Source organism: Triturus cristatus, chromosome 5_2 (genome assembly GCF_964204655.1).
Source record: "Triturus cristatus chromosome 5_2, aTriCri1.1, whole genome shotgun sequence".
NCBI classification, from domain to species: domain Eukaryota; kingdom Metazoa; phylum Chordata; class Amphibia; order Caudata; family Salamandridae; genus Triturus; species Triturus cristatus.
Window position 1 is genome coordinate 414,682,020 of NC_140588.1, and position 22,578 is coordinate 414,704,597.

The 22,578-nt window shown below is 48.3% G+C and overlaps 1 protein-coding gene across 4 annotated transcripts in view; it reads right to left on the reverse strand.

Moving 5' to 3' along the window:
* Positions 1–22,578, reverse strand: part of PPP4R1 (protein phosphatase 4 regulatory subunit 1) — an 803,115-nt gene that overhangs the window by 124,055 nt on the left and 656,482 nt on the right. For all 4 annotated transcript variants that reach the window (XM_085607334.1, XM_085607333.1, XM_085607331.1 and 1 more), the window contains 2 exons: positions 5,210–5,330; positions 4,942–5,076 (listed from right to left, as the gene is read on the reverse strand). In XM_085607334.1, the coding sequence (XP_085463460.1) occupies positions 4,942–5,076; positions 5,210–5,330 (256 nt within the window). The remainder of the gene's footprint in view (positions 1–4,941; positions 5,077–5,209; positions 5,331–22,578) is intronic.

Genomic DNA, 22,578 nt, shown 5'->3' on the forward strand with positions numbered 1-22,578 from the left:
TGAAACAAATTGGCATCTTAAAACAATGTAAGAGTGGGGAACATGAAGTTATCCGGTGACCTTAAATACAAAGTGCCTCGTTTTGGCCGCCCAGCCTTAGATTGTCTCAAGCGCATATTTAGCTTTACCATTGCCTTCGATTGACTCTGACCGGCAGGCATTACTAATCAAATGCTCGATAAGGACTGTGGTAATCTAACTAATACAAGAAACAAACCAGCAAACGCTCGCCTCTGTTGTTGGTCGGAGGGGACACCTCGTCCTCCGAGGGAACACTTCTTACAACGTCAGGGGTGGCCATGCTGCACTATGAGAACCATGCACTACTCGAAAGAGCCAGCCAGCTGGAAAGGCCACGTCACCCGTAGGGGGGTGTTTACAGAAGACAGCCCTTGATGTTTCCCCCACTGTCCAGGAAGAAAAGTCTTTTTTCAGGTAGGGTAACAATTTCCTAAAATGTTATCACACCTTTATCCTTTCCCTTAATCCGCTGGGAAAGTTACTTTAATTAAAAAAAGGGGGAGAGACGTCCCCACCCCTACAAACCAGGCAAAAGGGCCCCTTGATAATTATTCCTGGGTCAGGCTTTAGCGGGGCATTACGGCCCGCCGGAGCGTGTGATATTCGCTTTGAGTTTTCGGGCTGTATGTTTTTCTCTGCTTGTTTTGTTTGGGGGGCTACTTTGAGTTTCCAATGAAGGGCGTTGAAGCGCCCCTGGATACGGGTGAACAGCAGCTCGGCCTGGGAGAGGGCCGTGTGCGTGTTTTCACCCTCTTTCCTCCCTTTGTTTGGGCCTGCGTCTGCCCAGCCGCCTCGGAGCAGCTGTTTCTGCACATGGCGTAGGACCCCCATGGGCTGGTGCCCGCTCCGGAGCCATTGAAGGGCCTGCCAGGCTTGTGCTGGGGTGCTGTGGTCGAGGGAGGGGGGGGGGGGGGAGGTGGGGGGTTGGATTGTTAAGTTGAAACCGCAACATCATACGGGAAGGCACCTTTACATCTCATTCCTTATTTCAGTTTGGGGAGGAAACGTTAGAGATATGACTTTTGCAGAATCAGTGAGTGAGAACCAAATGCGCAAAAAAGAAAAAGTGAAGCCGTGGGCTTTCGCGCCTCACTGCACCACAATTTCCGAATAGCCGGGGTGAAAGTCGACGAGGACGCCCAGGATGGAGTTTGCTGCGAGTGCCTGTCCTCGAGAGAGACTTTTGTCTTTTGGAGCTGTCCCACTTGGATGGACTGCCCTGCTGGCGTAAAAGGTTTCTTATCTTCTTTATGGGGCCATCGGTTTCGCCCCATAAAGAAGATAAGAAACCTTTTACGCCAGCAGGAAGTCAGACAAGCCAGTCCAAGTGGGACGGCTCTAAAAGAGAATAGTGTACATCACTTGAAGCTCTTTTCCAATGGCTGGCGACCGTTTAGCATAAACGGGGACGCCAGCCAATGGGAAAGAGGGGCGGGGCTTAAACCCCGCTAGGGAAAACAAAATCTCGCCAGCGAAACTGCGCATGTGCGCAGCCTACGCCAGCCGAGACCTAAAAAGGAATTGATATGGTCACCTTTAACCGCTTCTTTCTAGATCTGCTCCCTGAGTTACCCTTTTTCCTTTCTAAAGTACCCACTGTTATCTTTATTACTTGTCCATAATTGTTTATAGAAGTATTTACCATTGAATATGTATTTCATGCCTTTCCCTCCCTCTCCCTCTCTTGCTTTCTTTTTTTTCCTTCCTCTTTGAAAACTTTAAAAGGCATTTCTTCCTTTGTATAGTTTTGATTTCCCTCTTTCGGGAACGGACTGCATATAGGTTTCATTTTCCATTTAATGATATACGTCTTTGTAATGATGTTTTACTAGATTTATCAATTTCAATTAAGCTTTCTAAACTTAAAAACCTGTAAGTCACCCCTAAGGAAGGCCTTACAATCCTGAAGGCAGGGTGCTGGGTTCCAAGTGTGAGGGTGCTCATGCATGAGCAGGACACTCTTCCGGGTTGTGAGACAGCCATATAACATCTAGAAGGGCACCGTGTCATTACGCGATGACCATCTTGAAATTGGCTGTAACGAATCCTATAATGTTTGGTATCAAACATGTTAGAATCATACCCCCCACACCGTAAACGGTGTGGGAGGTATGATGCCATGCACCGTAAAGCTCCTTTGGGAGGCCCCTTGTACCAGTCTTCCAGACCCAGACAGTAAGCTAGGGCTGCTGCCAGCCAGAGACATTTCTGTCCTCCTGCTGCTGAGCCAAGCCCGGGCAGGGGAAGGCAGAACAATTGGAATCCTGTAACAGGGAGGTGTGACCACCTCCCAGACAGGGTTTAGTGTATTGGGGCAGGGTGGGGGCACTTGCCAGCGCCACATAGTCTGTGTGCAGGGCACACTTGGTGACCTCCATGCATAGTCCAGTCCAAACCAGTTCAGGGAGCCCTTGGCTCCCGCTCTGGCACAATACTGGACAAAGACAGGGGAGTATTCTACCCATTGTCGAGCCCCTCCTGAGGACGGGACCCCTGAATCTTCCCAACCCTTTCCTTAGGTTACTTGAGGGCTTACCTGAGGGTGGGTTCCTAGATTCATCGTGTGACAAGATTAATTTCAGACACCACTTCTTCAACCGTCTGGGTATTCTGGACATCGCTCTGGGAATCAAGGCTGCAACTGGGAAGACTCCTCCGGCTCCTTATCTCCTCGCCCTGCTCGGCTACAGCAACGTCCAAGCCTGTGCACCATACAGGAACCTTCCAAAGTCTGTGGGCATCCAAGACACATTTTTTGTTTGAAACGGTTTTTATTGTTTTGGTTTACAGGCAACAGCTTAGCATCCGTAACAGTGGGCATCCAAGACACATGAAGGATGCATCTGCAGGCACCGCAACTAAGCTGACCAGTCTGCTGATCCTGGGCTCCCAGGGACTCCGAAAGGCACAGCCACACAGGTGGTGGTTCTTCACATCCCTCGAGGCCTGCCCTGTCCTCTCACCAAGTTTGAGGCCAGTATCCCTCATCAGAGCCGCAGGAACCGAACCCCTGTGCACCTCGTCGACTCGCAGTAGCAAAGGCTTGTTGGCTTCCTTCCACCAAGATCTTCGGGCTTCAAGTAGCCCCAACCTAGAGCATCCTCAGTGACCAAGATATTTGTCCTCATAGCATCACTTGCATCGTGGGCCTGCTTCTTTGGTGAGCTACTCTAGGCCTTCTTGCGACTCCAGTGCCTCCGGCCTGTGGGTCCTCTTGAGGGTCATCTTTGAATTGTTTTGGCTCCCCTGATTGCTTGGGGCCTGCCTGACTCCTTTGCATGTGTTGTCACCTGGACCCTGCTGGTCCTGACGCTGCACCTTCCTTGCTTTCCACATTGTTTGCCGTTGCCAAGGCTTGATGGTGCTCCTGATGGACACAGACCCCCTCAACTCTCGACATCAGACGTGGGACAGGTCGTAAACAGCTCCTGGTCTTCCACAGCGTCACCTGGTCCTCACAGCTGCAGCTCCAAGGTCACAGTCAACTCTCCTGCAGCACCCGACATCAGTGGGCATTCGTCTTCCGTGACTTCTGGTCACTTCCAAATGGAATAGACTGTCCCCTCTACTTTCAGGTGGTACTTGACTTGAATCCACCTTTGGGTTCCACCGGACACTTTCACCTTCTCCAGCAACGGTATTTTCCTTAAGTCCTCCACTGGATTTGACGGCGGTTTCCGGCGCCACTTCATATCTATGCACCCGGCTCCTCTGGGGCAGGTATCCTGGTTCCTAAGGTATCCACAGGTGGGGTGGCTCTCCAACCTTCTGTCTTCCACTGTGTTTCATCAGGGTCCACTGGGAAGGGTCCTCCTTTAAAATTCCAACCGAGACTTACCCATTGACTTGCATTGATCCCGCGGTCGTGTTCCCACTCTGCACACGGCCTCCGCGGGGGCTCCTGGTTACTTACCCTGGGTGGTTCCTTGGATCCCCGGTACTTCTACGTCTCCTGGGTATAGTCTTGACTTGAGTTGTGGTTCGCATACCACTATTTTAGTATATGGTTTGGGCTCCCCCCTGGTGACCACAGTGTATTATGTGCTACTTACCCGTTTCTGTTGAAAAGTATTGTGTGTATATCCGGCTAGGAGATACCTCTATGTGTTAGTGAGTGTTCTATAATAAATACATATTTTTATAAATACACTGTGTGGTTCTTTTTCACTTAATCTATAGCAATAAGATTATGTTCTGGTAAAACAAGCTGCTTTACACTCCTTCTGGACTAAGCCTGAAGGCTGCTCTCCACAGCTACTACTTAGAGAGCTTTCCAAGGTTGTCTAAGATCACTAAAATCACCATAAGGTTTGTCTGGATTGGTGCAAGGTGCCCACTTACATAAGTGTACACCATATACCAAGCCAGCTTCTCAGAGACCGAGACATGTTTGAGTCTTGTCAGGTTAAGAAAGTCTTAGAGATGGTGGATATACTCTCAGAAATGAAATAGGCAACAATAGTCAAATTATACATGACTGACTGCGCAGTTTTCCAGGGACTGTCCACACTATGTGCAGTAGAAATCTTAAGCAATGTTGACATGGGTGAGGAAGGGTGAATGCTGTTTTGTATGCTTACTAACTGAAGTTTGGATCTTTTACAATGATGTGAATATGCTACTTCTGTGAGTATGTTAAAGCTTTTTTGCCTATGTTTAACTCTGCACTGCTCTCTAGTGTTACTGTGGGGCTCCCAACTCAAAAACAGGGATAATTCAAGTATCTGAATCTAGGAAAGATCAAAGAATGGAAAATCCATAAAAAATGTGAGGAAAAAACCAAGCAGAAACTATAACTATATAGGGCCATATGTATGAACACATTTTCCCATAGACACAGAATAGGTGAAACCCTTTGATACATCAGGGCCATAATGATTTCGGTTTTAATCATTAGCAAAACAACTGACAAAAACTCACCTGGCAGATGAAGACAAATGTTTGCCGACCAGACCACTTAGGAGAACGACAAAATCGTTCAACAAGTTCAGACATGAGGTCTAATGCAAATGTAGGGGTTGTAGCTAAATAAAGCTTCTTTAACATCTCGCTTACCTTGATGGAAAATAAAAACAAATTAGAAAAACAATATTTTATTAAATCCTTTACAGGTTGTACAATTTCTGCAACTAGTCAAATGAGTGGTGAATTTAGAAATACAATTTTTCTCCAAGTAATTTATGCTTACCAGTCTGTAGGATATCCATCGGACAGCAGATACTTTGTCTGCACAGAGGCTAAGTGCAATTGGCCGCAAGTAATCATATATATCCCTTGGAGTATACAGCTCTAATAGCAGAATCAGCTGCCTAGAAGTAAACAAGGAGTCATGAAATGTGGAAGAGCATACATTACATGTTTTAGGTCAAGCCATATCTCAGTAGAGAAAAGTATTACACACAGATTTGTATAGGAAATTAAACTTTTCACACATTTTAGACATTATACATCGTGGGAAACATGCACACCAAAATATGGCTTACACTAGTCAAATCTAACCTACTTGCTTAACAGTTAAGCCAGAAGAAACCCAAAATCACAATACTGAATAACAACTGACAAAGACATGGACAAGTTACTTGTATTCTAGCTTTCCATTATGGGAATATCCACTCAAAGCATCATATAGCTCTGCCCACCTGTGATGCACTCGTGAAAAAAGAAAAAAATAATCTTGTTTTATTTTTGTACATGTCTATGTTAAGGAAAAATTAATAGCGGTTTATAATTGCATTTTGAACGTAAAATCAAGTAAAATAGCACTACTGAGACATTAGGCTTAATAAAACTGAAATAGAACACTCCTCCTTTACGCAAGCTATGAGCTCAGTTACTCATTGAGCTGTGGCAGCTGACCATCGGTTTATTTTTACTTTATTTTTATTTTTAAGATGATCCTTGTCATGCAGTAATTCACAATACCACTGATTAAAAAGAGGTGGTGATATGACTTCAATTAAGATTTTTTTGATCGCATCTAGTTCACTTTTCCTTCTCCACCCGATCCTCCTTGGCAGTGAACCATTGAGCACAGCAAAATCACCCACAAAACTTAAGGAATGCATTTCAAAGGGGGTATTAAATAATTTATAAGCAAAAGAATACTCCAAAAGATAGCACAGAGTGGTCTGACCCTCTTGGGTACCAGATTCCGAGTAATAACCCAAAGCATAATGCTTACAAGACATGTGGACCAATCTCTAGCTGTCCACATTACAAATTGCATTAGGTGCTGGTGGTCTGGTGATATTTTGTGAGATCGAGGAGGAATGTTTGGAGGATTGTTAAGCTCCAGGCAATAACCATGCTGGATAATTCCAAGCACCCATTTGTCTGTTGGTAATGATTCCCAAATGGGGAGACATTTTTGAAGTCTTCCTCTGACCGGAGTGGAATAGTCGGAGAGAAGTGTTGGGAAGTCATTGTTTGCTTAAGGAAGGGGAAGTGCGAGGTGTGTTTTACCTCTAGCCCTGGGACTTTTTGCTCTATAACCCCCTCTGAAAAATCCTCTTGTAAAAGATGATTGGGAATTGCCGTTGTAGGAGGAAGTGTTTTGGTCAGGGCCTGTGGACTTGGACCCTACCCTATAAAAAGAGTGCCAAAAGGAATCTCTGCTTGAGGGAGATTGAAGCGCTTCCATTGATTTCTCTACATTGGTATCCTTTTTCATTTTTTCTAGGGCTAGATTGCCTTCAGGGCCAAAAAGATGTTTTTTATCAAAGGGTAAAGCTCTAATGGACTGTGGAACTTCAGGTTTGAACCCGGATATCTTCAGCCATGCATGTCGTCGTAGTAAAATGCTCGTATTTACTTCTCTAGCTGCCGTGTCGGCTGCATCTAGAGCGCATCTGATTGAGGCATTAGAAATTAGTTTGCCTTCCTGGATTAAATCCTGAGACTTTGCCTTATTTTCGTCTGCGAGAAACTGAGTAATTGTTCCATTTTGTCCCAGTGGCTCTATCGTATCTTGCTAATAAACCCTTCGTATCAGAGATACGCCATTGGTTAGTTGCTTGGACAGCGACCCGTTTACCTGAATTGTATATAAGCTTTGATTCTTTATCTGGGGAAGGGGCATCCCCAGATGCTTGAGAGTTAGCCCTCTTGCTAGCATTTGATACCACTAAAGAGTCAAGTGGTAACTGCGCTTTAATAAATATAGGATCTGTGGGGAAACATTTATATTTTGTATCTACTCTAGGAGTAAGAATTCTGGCACAGACAGGCTCTTTGAAAATATAATCTGTGTGCCGTAACATACCCTTGAGCATTGGCAGTGTCTATATACAGCTTTTTCTGTTTTGGATCCAGTTTAGGAGGTACTGTGTCTATGTTTGGATCCGGTTGTGTTGTAGGGTAAGTGCTTTTCGGTACCGAAGTTTTTGGAGTCGAGACTGAAAGGCCTTTCGATGCCGAAGGTTTCGAATCAGAGGGAGGTTTCTTGGGTTTCGGTGTCAAAGGTTTCGGTTCCGAAGATTTCGGTTTGGAACCTATCTTGGCTATAGAGCTGGAAGATTTCAGATCGGAAGTGGGCTTGTGGCCGACTCCAGCCCGAACCAGAAGGCTTTCCAGAGAGTTTTGGTGCCAAGCCATGAGGCGGAGCGTTGGAAACCTCTTCTCTGTGCCGACCTTGGCCTTGAGGCGGAGCCGGTGCCAAAGCCTTAGATTTCTTAAGGACAGTGGGAGGGGGGGTAGAAGGTGTCTTCAGTACTCACGTCCCCTTGTCCCTGCGGCACATCATCGTCCGAGGTCGATCTGTGAGTCTGATCTGGAGTCAGACGCAGCTGAATGCATTTCCTCCTCTGCCGCTGATACCTCTTCTTGTTCAGAGTCTTTGCTGAAGAGGTCCGGTGTAAAATCCAACCGCTGCCTTTGCATCTCTCGACGTCGAGCCCGAGGTTCACAGAGATTTTTCTTTGACCTGAAGGAGCGTCACATGTCACAGTCTTGTCCGTTGTGCTCGGGGACAAGTACAAGTTACAAACCGGATGCGAGTCCGTAAGCAGATATTTTGCGTGGCAAAGGGGGAGAATTTAAATGGAGTCCATTCCATCGGCAAGGAGCCAAACAGACGCGAATGGGCCGCAAGGCCGCCAGCAGATCTTCCGGTCGAAAAATCAAAGTTGGTTGATGTTCGAATCGAACAGCAGAAACAGAAACTCGTTCGAAAACAATACCGTCGAGGTAGAGAGAGTACGCACCGAGGGGGAACCCGAGGATCGATTCTGGAGCGCAGCAATACCAGTCTGAACCTGCTGGCGGAAAAAAACAATCTGACAATGGAGTCAATGCCCATGCGCACTATCACCGAAAGGAGGAGTCACCTACCTCGAGACTGGAAGGACTTCTTTGAAGAAAAACAACTTGCAAACATCTGGACCCAACACTAGATGGCAGGAGTATGCAAAGCATGTGATCTACAGCTCACATGCATCGAACAGTTATATTTCAGGACAAAGCATACTTTTTTGATAGCCCAGAGGAAGAATGGGAATGGCTAGAGCTCTGGGGCAGTTCCGAGACCCCAGGGGCCAGGAGCACCAAGAGGAAAAACTGGGGATCCCGACTCAGGGGCAATGTTCATCAAAGACCAGCAGGCAGAGAAAAGCTGAATCTGAGTCCCCTGGAATCTCAGACAGTGACAATTGGAGATATGCATAATGCAGTTGGGAGCCATACCATTCCGGACAGAGGTGGAGGAGAGCAATACACTGACACACGCGGGTGAACAGGGTACAAGGAACATCAACCCTTCAATGAGAGTAAAGCCAGACTCCTTTGCCGCCCTAGAAGCGACACATGGCAGCAGCTGAAGCTTGATAACAGTGACCGGTTTGTCTGAGATATGGCTGATGGGGACTGGCCGAGTGCCTGATGGGTTAATGGGATGAACTGGATATGATCCTGGCAGAATGTTAACTGTACCTATTGTGCACTCCTGCCTAGAATGGAGGGGGGAGATCTGAGACGCAAGGCCTATCGGGGTAATTATGCCTTTCCCTTTACAACACAGAATAGACACCTAAACTTGCTGGGTGTGCCTGATTTAATTGAGTGAGATCACTTGTGACATGTTTGAAAGTGTACGGCTGACTGGGAGCTTAGCTTGTTTGTTAGTTGATAGGAAGTTTAGTCAGTCTCTGTTGGATTGGCTGGGCAGTGGGACAAGTCCTGGCACACGTGCTGGGAGGGCATAAGTAGCTATATGGTTTATCTATTTATGTCTGTGGGTGGGTTGAGGGGGTGGGGTTGGTTTTATGGCTCGAGTTGCATTGTTGAACAGCAGTTCATGAAGATGTAGGCGAAACGGGAGGAAGGGAGACGAGTGTCCACACACCTAGACGATGACGCACAGTGATTTCAAAGTTCTAACCTGGAATGTTAGTGGGTAGGGTACATATGTAAAATGCTATAGAGTACTTACCTTCCCGAAGAGATACAAAATTGATATTGCATGTCCTCTAACAGGTCATGTTGGACAGCCAACCAATATCACTACTGAAGTTACGTACCGAATAATGATGACCAGAAATATTCCACACTATACAAGATCTGTTGACGCATGATTTGGATTCGCCACTACTGGGGCTGGGCGACTTCAATTGTGCGTTCGATCCCTACCTAGACAGGACACCCCGAGGTATTGTACGAAGCCTCAAATGACCAAAGCTCTTCCTGCGGTGACAAAACCTTGGGCTACAAGATGTTCAGAAACTGAAACACCGAACTCAGGCAGTATATACGTGTCACTCGCTAACACCACATACAGCCAACTGGACAGAATTTTGATTTGCAGGTTTTGGCGTTTGGAGGATGTCGAGATTACACACTTTTCCTAACTGATCACTCCCCAGTTAGTCCCAGGATTGCATGGGGAGGGTCCGATTGCAAGTATACCATACAATAATACCAGCAGCGGATACACCAGGGGGGTGACAAATCGGGTAAACTCCTAGCCTGGATTCTGCTCGGGGAGAATGCTCCACAACTGGTAACACACTTAATGACTCCTGAGGGACAAAGTGTTACATCAATGGCGGACATGGCGCAAACCTTTGCTCGACAACTGCAACAAGTGTATACTGCTGACCGGGGTGTTCAACCAAAGCAATAGTTAAGATTCCAAGAAGGGAAGGCCATCCCAAAGCTTAATCCAGTGGCAGTAGAATCTTCAGAGGTCTCCCTCAACCTGGAAGAGCTTAGGTCAGCACTGAAAGCGCTCCTGCATTCAAGGACAGCGGAAGGAGATGGCTTCCCAAATGAATTCTACCAGACATTCTCGGAGACACTAGTGCAGAAGCTATTAGAGGAGTTCCTGGAATGAGAGACAAGGGCGTACTGCCAACAACCATGAGAGGGAAATAATGCATGCTTCAGAAACCGGGTGCGGTGGGGGCTTGCTTACTTTATACGGAGCTGAGGGCGAGAGTCAGAGTGGGGAGTACTTGCTCAGCAGAGTGGACACTGGGATGGGGGAGAAGACAGGGCTGCCCTCTCTTGCCGCTATTGTTTGCAATTGCAATAGAGCCAATAGTGATGTGGGTGCACCGAGATATGCAGGCATGGGGCATACCACTGGGGGTCAGTCATATTGTTTCACTTTACGTGGATGATGCTCTATTTTATGTAAACGCAGAGACTAAATGCGGGGATACGACCGGGACTGAGGTATGGAAATGTGGGATAGGTACAGACCCTTAGCTGGGTGATTGCAAACGGTGTGATTGACAATTACCTGTTAATGTACTCACCTTTGCCTGGAAAGCCATGCTTCTTACACTTTATACATTGCTGTACATTGTTTTGTTCAAAATCTGGAAAATAAAGATACAAAAAACAAAACTCTGTTGAAACGAAATTGACTTTCCAAGGAGGAGTGTCTTTACGGGAGAGAATACTTTAATCAAGCATCTACAAAAGTCTTCAGTAAGAGGAATGATTAAGAAGGCCATCTGATTTTGACATTCCCAGTAAGCTGTAGCAGCAGCAAGGTGGACTTCGACGAAAGGCTAATTTTGATTGGATTAGATGTAATAGGTATGGAAAAATCACTTCCATGGAAGGCAATAGGTTTGTAGTCTTTCTGTAGACACCATAAGCAAAACCTCTTCCACTTGAAACAACAGCAAGTCCTAGTCAAGGGGTGTTTAACCTCCCTTAGAAAATCCATGAGAAAGGAAATGGCTTTTTGCAGGTTCACCCCCACTTTTGGATAACATAGGTGATTGTTTTCTCAACTATGTAGTCCACTGGGCCCTGCTATCCAAGTCATGTGCTCGGACCCCTCACAGTATGAGTACAATTGGCTAATGTCAAATTTGCTTATTGAACGCAACTATAAATTCCTAGTATATGGTACAAGACTCTCCCAGGGTTGGTAAGTTAGATGTGACTAGTGTACTGCAACACTTAATTGTGCCACCACTACAGTGAGAAAGGGAAAACATGACTCTAGGCCTGTCGCTGAAGCCTAGTTGGACAGCTTTAAAACTACCAACTCAACATAGCAAAATAAACCTTTTGCAAAGTCAAAACCTTCCTTTTTAATATTAATATTATAGCCACCCCTAGGGAAGGACTTGGTGACTCACCAGGCAGGGTGCTAAATATTTTTAAAAGGTCATGTTCCTTTTGGGTGTAACAGGCCCTGACACCGAGAACACGAGATTGCTGTTTTCACTGTAGCAAGGCTGATATTCCCATTGACTAACACACAGTTTCTCTAGCCAACGTGCTAAGTGCTAATTTGCATTTAGGGCCACCAAAGATATTTCTCCATGAGACCAGACTCATTGCTGGGGTTGCATTTAAGGTAACTTATAATAGAAAGTTAACTTTAGAAAGTGAGCACTTTGTTGCCCGAACCTCTGGTAGCCATTTCGGACTATCTGCAGCTGCCCCCTGCTAGGAAGTGCGTAGCGCTCCAAGGACCTGAAAAAAAAAAAAACTGTTGGAGGGAACGGTGTCCTCCTCCAGCAGAATGACAGCGGGTGGTGGCCACAGATCGCCCTGCTTCAGAGACATTACTGCCTCAGTGAAGCAAATGGAGATCCCACCTTAGCATGCCAGTTCCTTTCTGTAGTTTTAGTGGTCAATGGTTCCTTCAGAGGAAGCCTCAAGCAGGAGCTTCCTTGTCTAAACAAGCATACACAAACCTGCTATTGGCAGAATTTACTGTCATTTAGATGACTGGAACACATTTAGACAAATATGCAATAGTAAGTGCTCCAGTTACGGGGCAGTGAAAGTGACATGCTACTAATTGTGCTAAAAAGAGAAAATGTACAAAGTAGTAAGCTATGTAGACCTATTCATAAAATTAATTTTAGTTTTATCTCAGATTTAGAGTGCAATTCAGGCGAATATCAATAAATGGCAGTCTACATATCAAAATGTCGACCACTATCAATTATTTGGGAGGAGTCTTAGTCAGGACTGAGTTGAAACACCCAAAAAATTGTGAAGGACCCAGGAGTATAAATCACCTGGTCTGCAGTTCATAAAAAGAGATTTCCTCACATATGAATAAAGGTTGTGAACCACCAACAAATGGTTAGGATTCCCAAACACTATTTGTTTGAATGCTTGTTTCTGTATTTCTGTGTATTGTTTTGCAGTTCAAATAATCAAAATGCATAGTCTAGGGAACCCAGCATCCAGTAATGACTCCCTTGTGATGTTACTGGAGCTATGAAGCATCCACCTAGGCACTTCAACGCTAGTTTGGCGTCCATTTGTTCCATGCCGTTAGAGGAAGATGAGAAACTACAATAGAAGCAGAGCAGCAATATAATAGGAACCTTTTTACCAGTCCTATATAGGACCATCCTTCAGACTGAGTAGGAGGGTGGTGTTGGTGCGGAATCTGCAGGTTGGTTAGTATCCACCAGAAAGACAGTTACTGAAGTTAACTTTCTTCTGATGGCTACTTCTACCAGCTGATTCCTCGCCAGTTGAACAGATTTTAGCAGCCCCCCAGGTGGTGAGTCTGAAGGAATGGTCAAATAAGGAAATATTGGAGTACAGAGCATGCATAATGGCCATCCCTTGTCAACTCTTAATCTATACAATAATGCGTTATGAAAGTGCGAATGGAACCCCGTCCCACTTCCAGACAGATCTCAGTAATGCAAATGGGCCCATGTCCCCTTTAGCAGCACCATTTTTGCAAGAGCATAGAACATCTTGAAGCACAAAATTATCTATATGGATTTGGGCTGCCTTCCACTTCCTGTTGCCCATCTACCCCCCCCCCCCCCGCACAAACAGCTGTCATTTGGACCATATGCCTTTAGTGTAGCCAATGCAGTAACCGGCTACCATTCCGGGGTCAAGTCAGTGGAGCCTCTCCTCCTCTTAGGTGGAATGGGGCATGGGGCAAAAAAACATGAAGGATAACGAATTACACCAGATGGAAAGGATGCCACTAACTTGTTATAAGAGTTAATTTCAATTGGCAACTGCCCCGGGGCTCAAAGGCAGCACCATTAAAGAAGACAACATACATTTCAGATCCCACTGGGGCATAACAAATGGGGTGGGAGGAAAAGGTTTGGCAGTCCTTTCTTTAAAAAAATCTCATCAGATTGAGGATCTGAACAAGTATGGTTGATCTGGGAGGCAGAGAAATGCATACAAGCCTGCAATGTATCCCTTAACAGTACTCAACACACAAAACTGTTTGGTTAGTGAAAGTTTGAAAGCAAAGGACCTCAAATAGCCAGACCTTCGAGAGAAATACATCATGCACTGCAGCAAAAACAAATCCACCTTCCAGAGTATACCTTTTTGGTAGAGGGAAATCAAGCAGAAAGAACGGCCTCTGGTGGCAGCTGAAAGAACTGTCGGGTATGCTCAGACGCGAGTCCCGTGCTCTCCATGCCACTGGAATCAAGCTATCCTGGCTGAAGAGGGGTGAAACCTCGAAACCAGTCCTAGGATGCTTTTTTCCAGTCCAGGGAGGACCTCACCTGGCAGTTCGGGCTGAACTGTTCCTATTGGGCACAGGATCAAGACTGATTTGCATATGGCTGGGTCCAAACTGGAATAGCATGGTGAGCAAAAAACACGATGGATTTAGGCCCAGATCTCTGTACTGGGGTGAATGTATGACATTGTTCTGCTGCATTCTGTCCATCAATAGTTCTTTTTGCCCCAATCAATCTCTAGTCATGAATGTGGAGGCTCTGAAGGTTGAGATGGAGAATCTGGTTCTCTGGCTTGGAGGAGGTTCACTCTGAGAGGAAGACCGACCAAGAGACACAGGGAGAAGTGAAAGAGCTCAGCATCCCACACCCTTCTTTGCTAACCTGGGGCGAAGGAGGGGACATTGGCCCAGTCTTGGCAATTCTGCCTCCGAAACAGAGCAATCACAGGAATGGAACGAAATACCACTTTAACCGAAACATGTACCCTAAGGCTTGCTTCAGCAGATCCTGGAGGGCACAGAACTGCAGACAATGGGGAGTGCTGCAAGTTGTGAACAGATCCAGTTGAGGGGTCCCCCACAGGGCAAATTAGTCCCATACTACCTCTTGGTGGAGACCCCACTCGTGATCAGCAAGATGACACAGGCTGTCGGCTCTGGAGTTTAGAGAGCCTTCCCAATGGTTAGTGACCAGCAAGATCCTATGCTGGTGCACCCGTGCCCAGAACCTCTGCACCTTGAGAGTCTTCCATTCTCCTGGATTGCTGAAAAAGCACACTGCGGTCATGTTGTCCATTAGGTTATGAACAGACAGTCTGAAGAAAGGAAGACCTTGAGCGCCCGCTGAAAAGCCCTGATTTTGAGAAGGTCCATGTGCAGAACTTGCTCCTCTGGAGATAAGTGGCCTCTAATCTCCTGCACTTCCCATGAGCACCCCACCCATCACCAGCATATCCAAGGCAGAAGGACATCCCCTGGAGCAGGTGCGCCTCCACGGGCCACTAAGTCAGGTCCGCCGCAGTGTGCCGGAAGATTACAATGGTGTGTGCTGGATCTCTCTCATGCTGAACCATGGTTTACAGAGGCACCATTGGGAGTACAAATGTGCTAATGCACGTGCATGACCAAGAGGATGCAAGAAGCCAGCCGCTTTAGCAGGAGAAGCACTATCAGGATTGGAATCAAAGCTTCTTCCCTAAACATCAGAATCAGATCCAGAATGCCCAGATCCTCTGGGAGGGGAGGCTCAGAACGATCTTGTATCAAGTACTACCCCTGTGAACAAGAGGAGTTGAGAGGGCTCTACATGAGATTTGGGTACGCTAATGGAAAAACTCAGGCCAAATTGCAGAGATGCTGTTCGCCTGCAGGTGGTGTGACACCATCTTCAGTGAACTGGCTTTGAGCAGCCACGCGTTCAGATACTGAAATACAGAGATTCCTGATCTAATGAGATGTTCGGCAAACACTACAATTACCTGTGTGAAGACTTGGTGTGTGACGTTATTCCGAACTGGGGGACAACAAATCGGTAGTGAGTGGACTATCTCAAAATGCAGTACTTCCTGTGAGACAACAGGATTGTTCTGTGGAAATATTTATCCTGTAGGTTTAGTGACACAATCCAGTATCACACTACCGCTTTCAAAGGAACGAGAGCGAGGGACAGCATTCAGAACCAATCATTGCGGAGGAATCAATTCAAGATCCTGAGGTTTAGGATTTGACACAGACCGTCATCCTTCTTGGAGACCAGGAAGTAATGAGTGGCACCCCAAATTCCTGAGCACCAACTCCACCACTCCTTTATGCTGCAGGACAGCCATCTCTTGCTGCAATATCCGAACATGGTCTTCAGACTGGAAGGAATGAAAAGGGGGGGGGGGGGGGGTGTAGAGGAATCTCTTGGAAAAGTAGGATATACTACAATCTGAAGGTTTCATTGGTCCAATGTTTTTAGGGACTGCTGCACATCTGAAAACTTCAAACATGGGGTTCAGAAACAATGTCCAATTGCCACCAAGAACTTCGGGTTGGGAAAGGTCCTCTGGAGGAAATTGGGTTATTGGTCGAGGGAGGCTGTTAACCCTACTCAAGCAACAACCACAATTCCTGTTAAGGTGATCTACAAAAGTCACTAAATTAACCGGTGCTTAAGCCTCTGGTAGCTTGCCACAAAAGCAGTCCGGCTGAACAGACAATATGAAAAGTATTTAGGCAGCATACTAATAGTAATAAAATCAAAACAACAAAAATCCCAAACCAGGAGGAGGAGCCTAGCGCGCAACCAAGATGGCCGCGTAGGCTTACGGCTCTCGAGGGCCTCCGCAACCTCCCAAGTCTATCCTGACTTAATCCTGATTTATTTGACGGGCTTTTGCTGATGAACTTGCGCTGAGGTGCCACCCGTTTTCCAAATTCAGATCGGACGCCGGGAACCGGAATGGTTGCGCTCCGAAGTTTGCGGCCTGCTCTTGCCTTGGTCCCGATCTCGAGTTGGTGAGGTGCCCGGGTACGAAGTGAACAACAGCGGCATGCTGGGCTCGACCTGCCACGTACCCCGCACTTTCACTTTCGTTTTCAAGATATCGGCTGAGGGACTTTGGTGTTTCAGAGGGGCGCGGATGGCGGAGTGTCTGGCCTGACTCTCGGACAATACTCGGGCTTCCTGTCTGCGACGGCTGTGTTCAATTGCAGTAGCTACCTGGTCCTTGTTCCTGGTGCTGGCGGGTGCCAACCTTGGTGGCCTTCGGACGATGGCGGCGAGACTAGACGGAGACAAGTCGAAACCCAAGTCAACCCGGAGGGGAGCCTATACTCAGGTCAATAATATGGATCGTTATGCGCAGAAAAAAGGGATCCCCTAGTGGCTCGCATAAATCGCCTGAGAGGTCCAAGGAGGTCTCGGGCCCATCGTCAGAATTGACCTTGCTGGATGTTATGGGCGCCATCGAGGAGATGAAGGCTGCTGTGGGTCAGCAGTTTGATACCCTGGCTCATAAATTGGACGCGGTCCTGATCGATGTGAATTTGGTCAGGGCAGACCTGTCCAAAACTAACGAGCGGGTCGACTCCTTGGCTCAAGCTGCGTCGAGCCTAACTGTGGACGTGGCTGCCCTGCAGACGGAGGTCCGTAGGTTGCGGCTATCCAGTGACCTGGCGGACCGTCGACTTGAGGACTCCGAAAGCAGGGCTAGACGGAATAATGTTCGTATCATTGGAGGGCCGGAAAGATCGGAGGACTCTGCTGCTGACCTTTTCGTGGAGGATCTGGTGATCAATCGTCTCGCGCCCAAGGGACTGAGCAAGTTCTTCGCAGTGGAGGGGGCCCACAGGATTCCGGGTGGTGCGCCCAAAGTGGGTGCTCCCCCGCGGCCTATAATCGCCCGACTCTTTAACTTTCGGGATAGGGATGCTATCCTTCAGGCGTCGAGGGTGGCCGGGCCGCTGAAGTTTGAGAACTCCAATGTCAGTTTTTACCCGGACTTCACGCAAGCGGTTCAAAAACAACGGCTGGGATTTTTGGGAGTCAAACGGCGCTTGAGGGACATGGAGCTGAAATATGCGATGTTATTCCCGGCTAGGCTGCGGGTTGAGTTCCGGGGTCGCTCACACTTCTTCGACCGGCCGGAGGCGGTTGGAGACTGGTTGGATGCCCTGCCTCGGGGACAGGATCGGGACGGTCGGATGGCGGAGAGGGTTTGGTGCAGCAGGACTAGAACTTGGTTCCTGGGGATGGACTAGACTGGTGACGTCTTGTACCTTGGCTCAACTGGACTCTAGTTTGGGACACTATGCCCCTCAAATGCTTGGAGGTGGTGGGGAGCTTATCGGGGCCCTTTCCTCCTTCTGGGGTTCTTTTTGTGGTATATGTTAGGGCGACAGGCACACTGCGAGTTGGGGGGGCTGTTTGGGCTCAAGCAGGGGTGCAGGGAGGGGGGAGTTGTGGTTGGGGGATTATGGGGGAGGGGGGGTGTTGGGGACTGTTTGTTTGTTTCGCAAAGCAATGTGAAGTTCTCTGCTGACTTGTCCGGGTTGTGCTTTCCGGGATGTGGGTATCATGCACGGGAGTGGGGTGGGGGGTAGGGGATTGAGAATCCTTTCGTGGAATGTGAATGGATTGGGGGACAGGATCAAGCGCGGGGTGGTGTTGCAGTTTCTGAAACGGATTTCGCCCGACATTGTTTTCCTGCAGGAGACACATTTGATTGGAAACTCCTTCCATGCCCTAAATAGGAGGGGCTATCACCTTGCAGCTCACTCTGGTTTCACTTCTGGCTCAAGGGGAGTGGGCATTTTGGTTAGGGCCTCTCTCCCATTGGAGGTGGACGAGGTGCTTCACGATGATAGGGGGCGCTATGTGGCACTGGTGGGGAGATGGGAGGGTAGGACTGTTTCGCTTGTTGCTGTTTATGTGCCTCCGGGGTTACAGACGGATACATTTGCTGATTTGGGGCGTCTGGACTTGGGACTCCCTGGGGGGGTTCTGGTGTTGGGGGGTGACTTTAACGCTGTTGTATCCGGGTTGGAGGATCGCCGCCCCCCCAGGGATCTCCCTAGGGCTCAGGCCTGGTTGGGTGGCTTTATGGACACTTTGGGACTTGTAGATTGCTGGAGATTGATGCACCCGGGACAGGCGCAATACACCTTTCACTCCGGGGCCCATGGGAGTCTCTCGAGACTTGATTACATGCTTATGCCGGCGATCCAAGCTGGGATGATTGGGGAGGTGCGTCATTTGGCCCGAGGTATTTCTGACCATTCCCCTGTATGGTTGCAACTGAGGGTTGTCCCTGGGGCGGAGGGGAGAGTAGCGCCCATCAACCCCTGGTATTTACGTAACCCTAAGATCCGCGCGGAACTGGTCAAGTCCACCAATCACTACTTCAATGATAATGTGGGGTCGGTGTCGTCAGCTGTCTCCCTATGGGAGGGGTATGAAGTGGTGATCAGGGGGCAGGCCTTGTCACTTATCTCTCATGCTAAGAGGTGCGAGAGAGCAGAGGTGGTTCGCCTGGAAACTGAAATAGCTGAAATGGAGGAGGACTTGGAGCGGGGTGTTACTGATGAGAAATTGCACGTTCTCAGCCTCAAACAATCAGATTATAGAGCGCTTGTCACGGATTCCGCTAAAGAGATGGGTAGAGAGCAGCAAGGACGACTGTATGATGTGGGGGATAAGGCCAGAAAGTTGATTGCTTGGTTGGATAAGAAGGAGAGAGCGAGCAGGGTGGTGCCCGTTGTGGAGAGAATGGATGGAGTACGTGTGACTGACCCTGTGAATATTGTTGACTGCTTCGCGGATTATTTCCGCGGGGTATACTCTCCGGTTTCTGTGCGTTCGGAGGAGGATTCTCATCTGTTGCTTAGAGACATTGCATTGCCAACCCTATCGGAGGCTGATGCAATATTGATGGAGGCGAAGTTGTCGTCAGAGGAGATCGCTTTGGCCACTCGCTCGATCGCGTCTGGTAAGGCTGTGGGTCCTAATGGACTTCCCATTGAACTATACAAGTTGCGTCCCGATAAGATAGCGCCGTATCTCCGGGACATGTTTTTTGCGGCACGTGCGGCGGGCTCCCTCCCCCCTGACCAACGTCTCGCCACCATAGTTGTGATACACAAAGAGGGGAAGCCGCGAGATCGCTGCGCCTCCTATAGGCCCATCTCGCTGTTGAACGCAGAACCCAAAATTCTGGCTAAGGTATTGGCTAATCGGCTGGTCCGGGTTGTGGGCGACTTGATTCATCAGGATCAGTCCGGTTTTATACCCCATCGGAATACCGTCCTGAATTTGAGGCGGTTGCATGGCGTGCTTGCTAGAGCGGAGTTTATACGTGAGCCGGCCATCTTGGCATCTTTAGATGCTACTATGGCGTTCGACACTTTGGAGTGGCCGTATATTTGGGCCGTGTTGGCGAAATTCGGGTTCGGCCCTGAGTTTATTGGTTGGGTAAAATTACTATATGCTGACCCACTGGCTCAGGTTGTGGTGAATGGTAGGGTGTCGGCTCCCTTCGCACTGGGGAGAGGTACGCGGCAGGGTTGTCCGTTATCACCCCTTCTCTTTGCACTTTATTTGGAGCCTCTCGCCGCCTGGTTGCGTTGGGAGCCGTAGCTGCGGGGCATTATATGGACGCCGGAGTTTGATGACCGTGTCTCCCTTTACGCGGATGACATCCTTCTGTATCTCACCTCTCCCCGACAGTCGCTAATTGTATTGGTGGACGTATTGAATTCCTTTGGTCGCAACTCTGGCCTGGTCATCAACTGGGCCAAGTCATGTGTTTACGTCCTCTCGGGCGAGGCCCCCCTTTTGCCGCGAGATTGCCCTATCCAGATTGCCACACTGGGGTTCAAATATGTGGGAATCATTATCTCTCTGGATCCCGCGGCCCGCTATGAGCGAAACCTTCTCCCTCCCCTCCAGCGATTGAAGGCCGACGTCGCGAGGTGGCGACGACTTCCGCTCTCGCCGCTCGGACGGGCGGCATTGTTTAAAATGATGTCGCTACCTCGCTTCTTGTACGCTTTGCAAAATACTCTAGATGTCGTACCAGCCCGTTATTTTCGTGAGGTGGAGGGTCTTCAGCGCCAACTGTTTTGGGACGGGCGGCCGCGGATCTCTCTCGCCAAGTTGACGCTCCCCTGGTACGATGGGGGGGTCGCCCTCCCCGATATTAAAAGATACTATTGGACGTTTACTATTCTGCCTGCCATTTTTCGCTGCTGGGAAATTGTTTGGCACCTGATCCTTCTATCCCTTATTATAAAATGAAAACCTTTTGTATCCTGGTCCCTACTTGGGCTGTTCAGTGGCCAAGAGTATACTAGCATGGAGAATCTGCTCCCCGAGGTGCTGCCTGTGATTAAAATTTGCTTTCTGTTACTCTGACTGCTTAGCGGCCGGCCCCGGGGGTTGTAGGCCCATACTTGTCTTTGGTTGAAATGTCAATAAAGGTTTTTACAAAAAAAAAAAAAAAAGATACTATTGGGCGTCTCAATTGGCGGCGGTGAACCACGGGATATATGGTCCTGCCTTGAATCCAGCCTTCGAGATGGATAAATTACTGCTCCCGGGTGGGGATTATAATAGGGCGCTGTATTCGGTGACCCCGGATGCACGGTTGACAGGACCCACGCAGGTTGCGGTACGGGTGTGGCATGCGGCGAGTGCTGCAATGGGGTGGAGGGGTCGCTTGGCTCGGTTGACGCAGTTGTATGCCTCCGAGCGGCTGGGTTGTTTGTGGAAAACGAAAGGCTTTGAGAAATGGGATATGATTGGTATATGTAAGGTGGGTGATCTTTGGGCGAAGGGGTCTTTTAAAACGTTTGAAACGCTTAAAACCGAATACAAATTAAATGATAGAGAGTACTTCCGGTATGCACAAGTTCACCATGCGCTCTGTTCGGTCTTTCCGGACGTTGCTGCTATCCCCGAATATTCCCCGCTGGAGGATAGAGTGTTGGATGGCTATGTGCCCGACAGCACTATTTCGCTGATCTACAAAAAACTTATTAATGATCGCGCGGACTTGCTGACCCGTCTGCGGGAGGCATGGACGGGCGACGGCTTGGAACTGGACGATGAGGACTGGGTAACGGCAGTGGCCTCCCCGAAAGAGGTGGCGATCCCGGCCCGCTTACGATTCGTGCAGCTGAAGATCCTCCACAGAGTGTATGTCACGGGGCCCGGTTTGCTACGTATGGGTTACTCGAGGGACGGATTGTGTAAGCGTGGATGTGGCCTGTCGAGTACCTTCCTTCATATCCCATGGGAATGTTTGGAGGTTGTGCGATTTTGGAACGATATCCACGCCGTAATGGAGGAGGTCACGCACATTGCTCTGTTGCCAGAGGCTAGGAGGTGTTTGTTGAATGTCTGGGAACCGAATGACTATAATGTGGCACAGACGCAGTGGGTGACTTTGGGGTACATGGTGGCTAAGCGTAACATTGCACAGCTGTGGGGCTCCCCAAGGCCGCCCACGATCGCGGTATGGAAGGAGAATATGGACTGGTGTATGTTTAGGGAAAAGACGGTGTATGTGGCGAGAGGCAAGCCTGGGAAATGGACTAAGGTATGGGGTCCATGGAATTTATATCGTGGACATATCTGCACCCCGCCTCTGCCGTTAGAGGTCGATATTGCTTTGTCCCCCTAGCCACACATTCTGCGGGATTGTGTGAGGTGTGTTCCATGCTTTATCTTCCCGTTGCCCCCCGCTACCACTTCCTGTCAAGAACTGCTTCGGACACTGTACCTTGTCCCCCGTCCTGGGAAGCGCACGCTGCTATTTCGGACTCTCATTGCCTTGAGTGAGTTTTGTATTTAATTGAAAATGAAACTGTTCTTTCCGATTGCTCTCGGCCTATGGCCACGGCCTGTTGCATGTGCTCACGAACTGCCGGGAGCTTTGCCTCTGGTTCATTTGAATGTGTTGCATTGCGGGCCCTCGGGCTCTGTAGCGGCCGGCCTTGGTGGTTGTAGGCCCTTGTCTGTATTTTATTGTATAATAAAGGTTTCTTTAAAAAAAAAAAAAAATTTTTAAAAATCCCAAACCACTTTAGAAAAACATAGAACAGTTTATTCAGTAAAATGACACCAAAACAAATTACATCCAATCAGT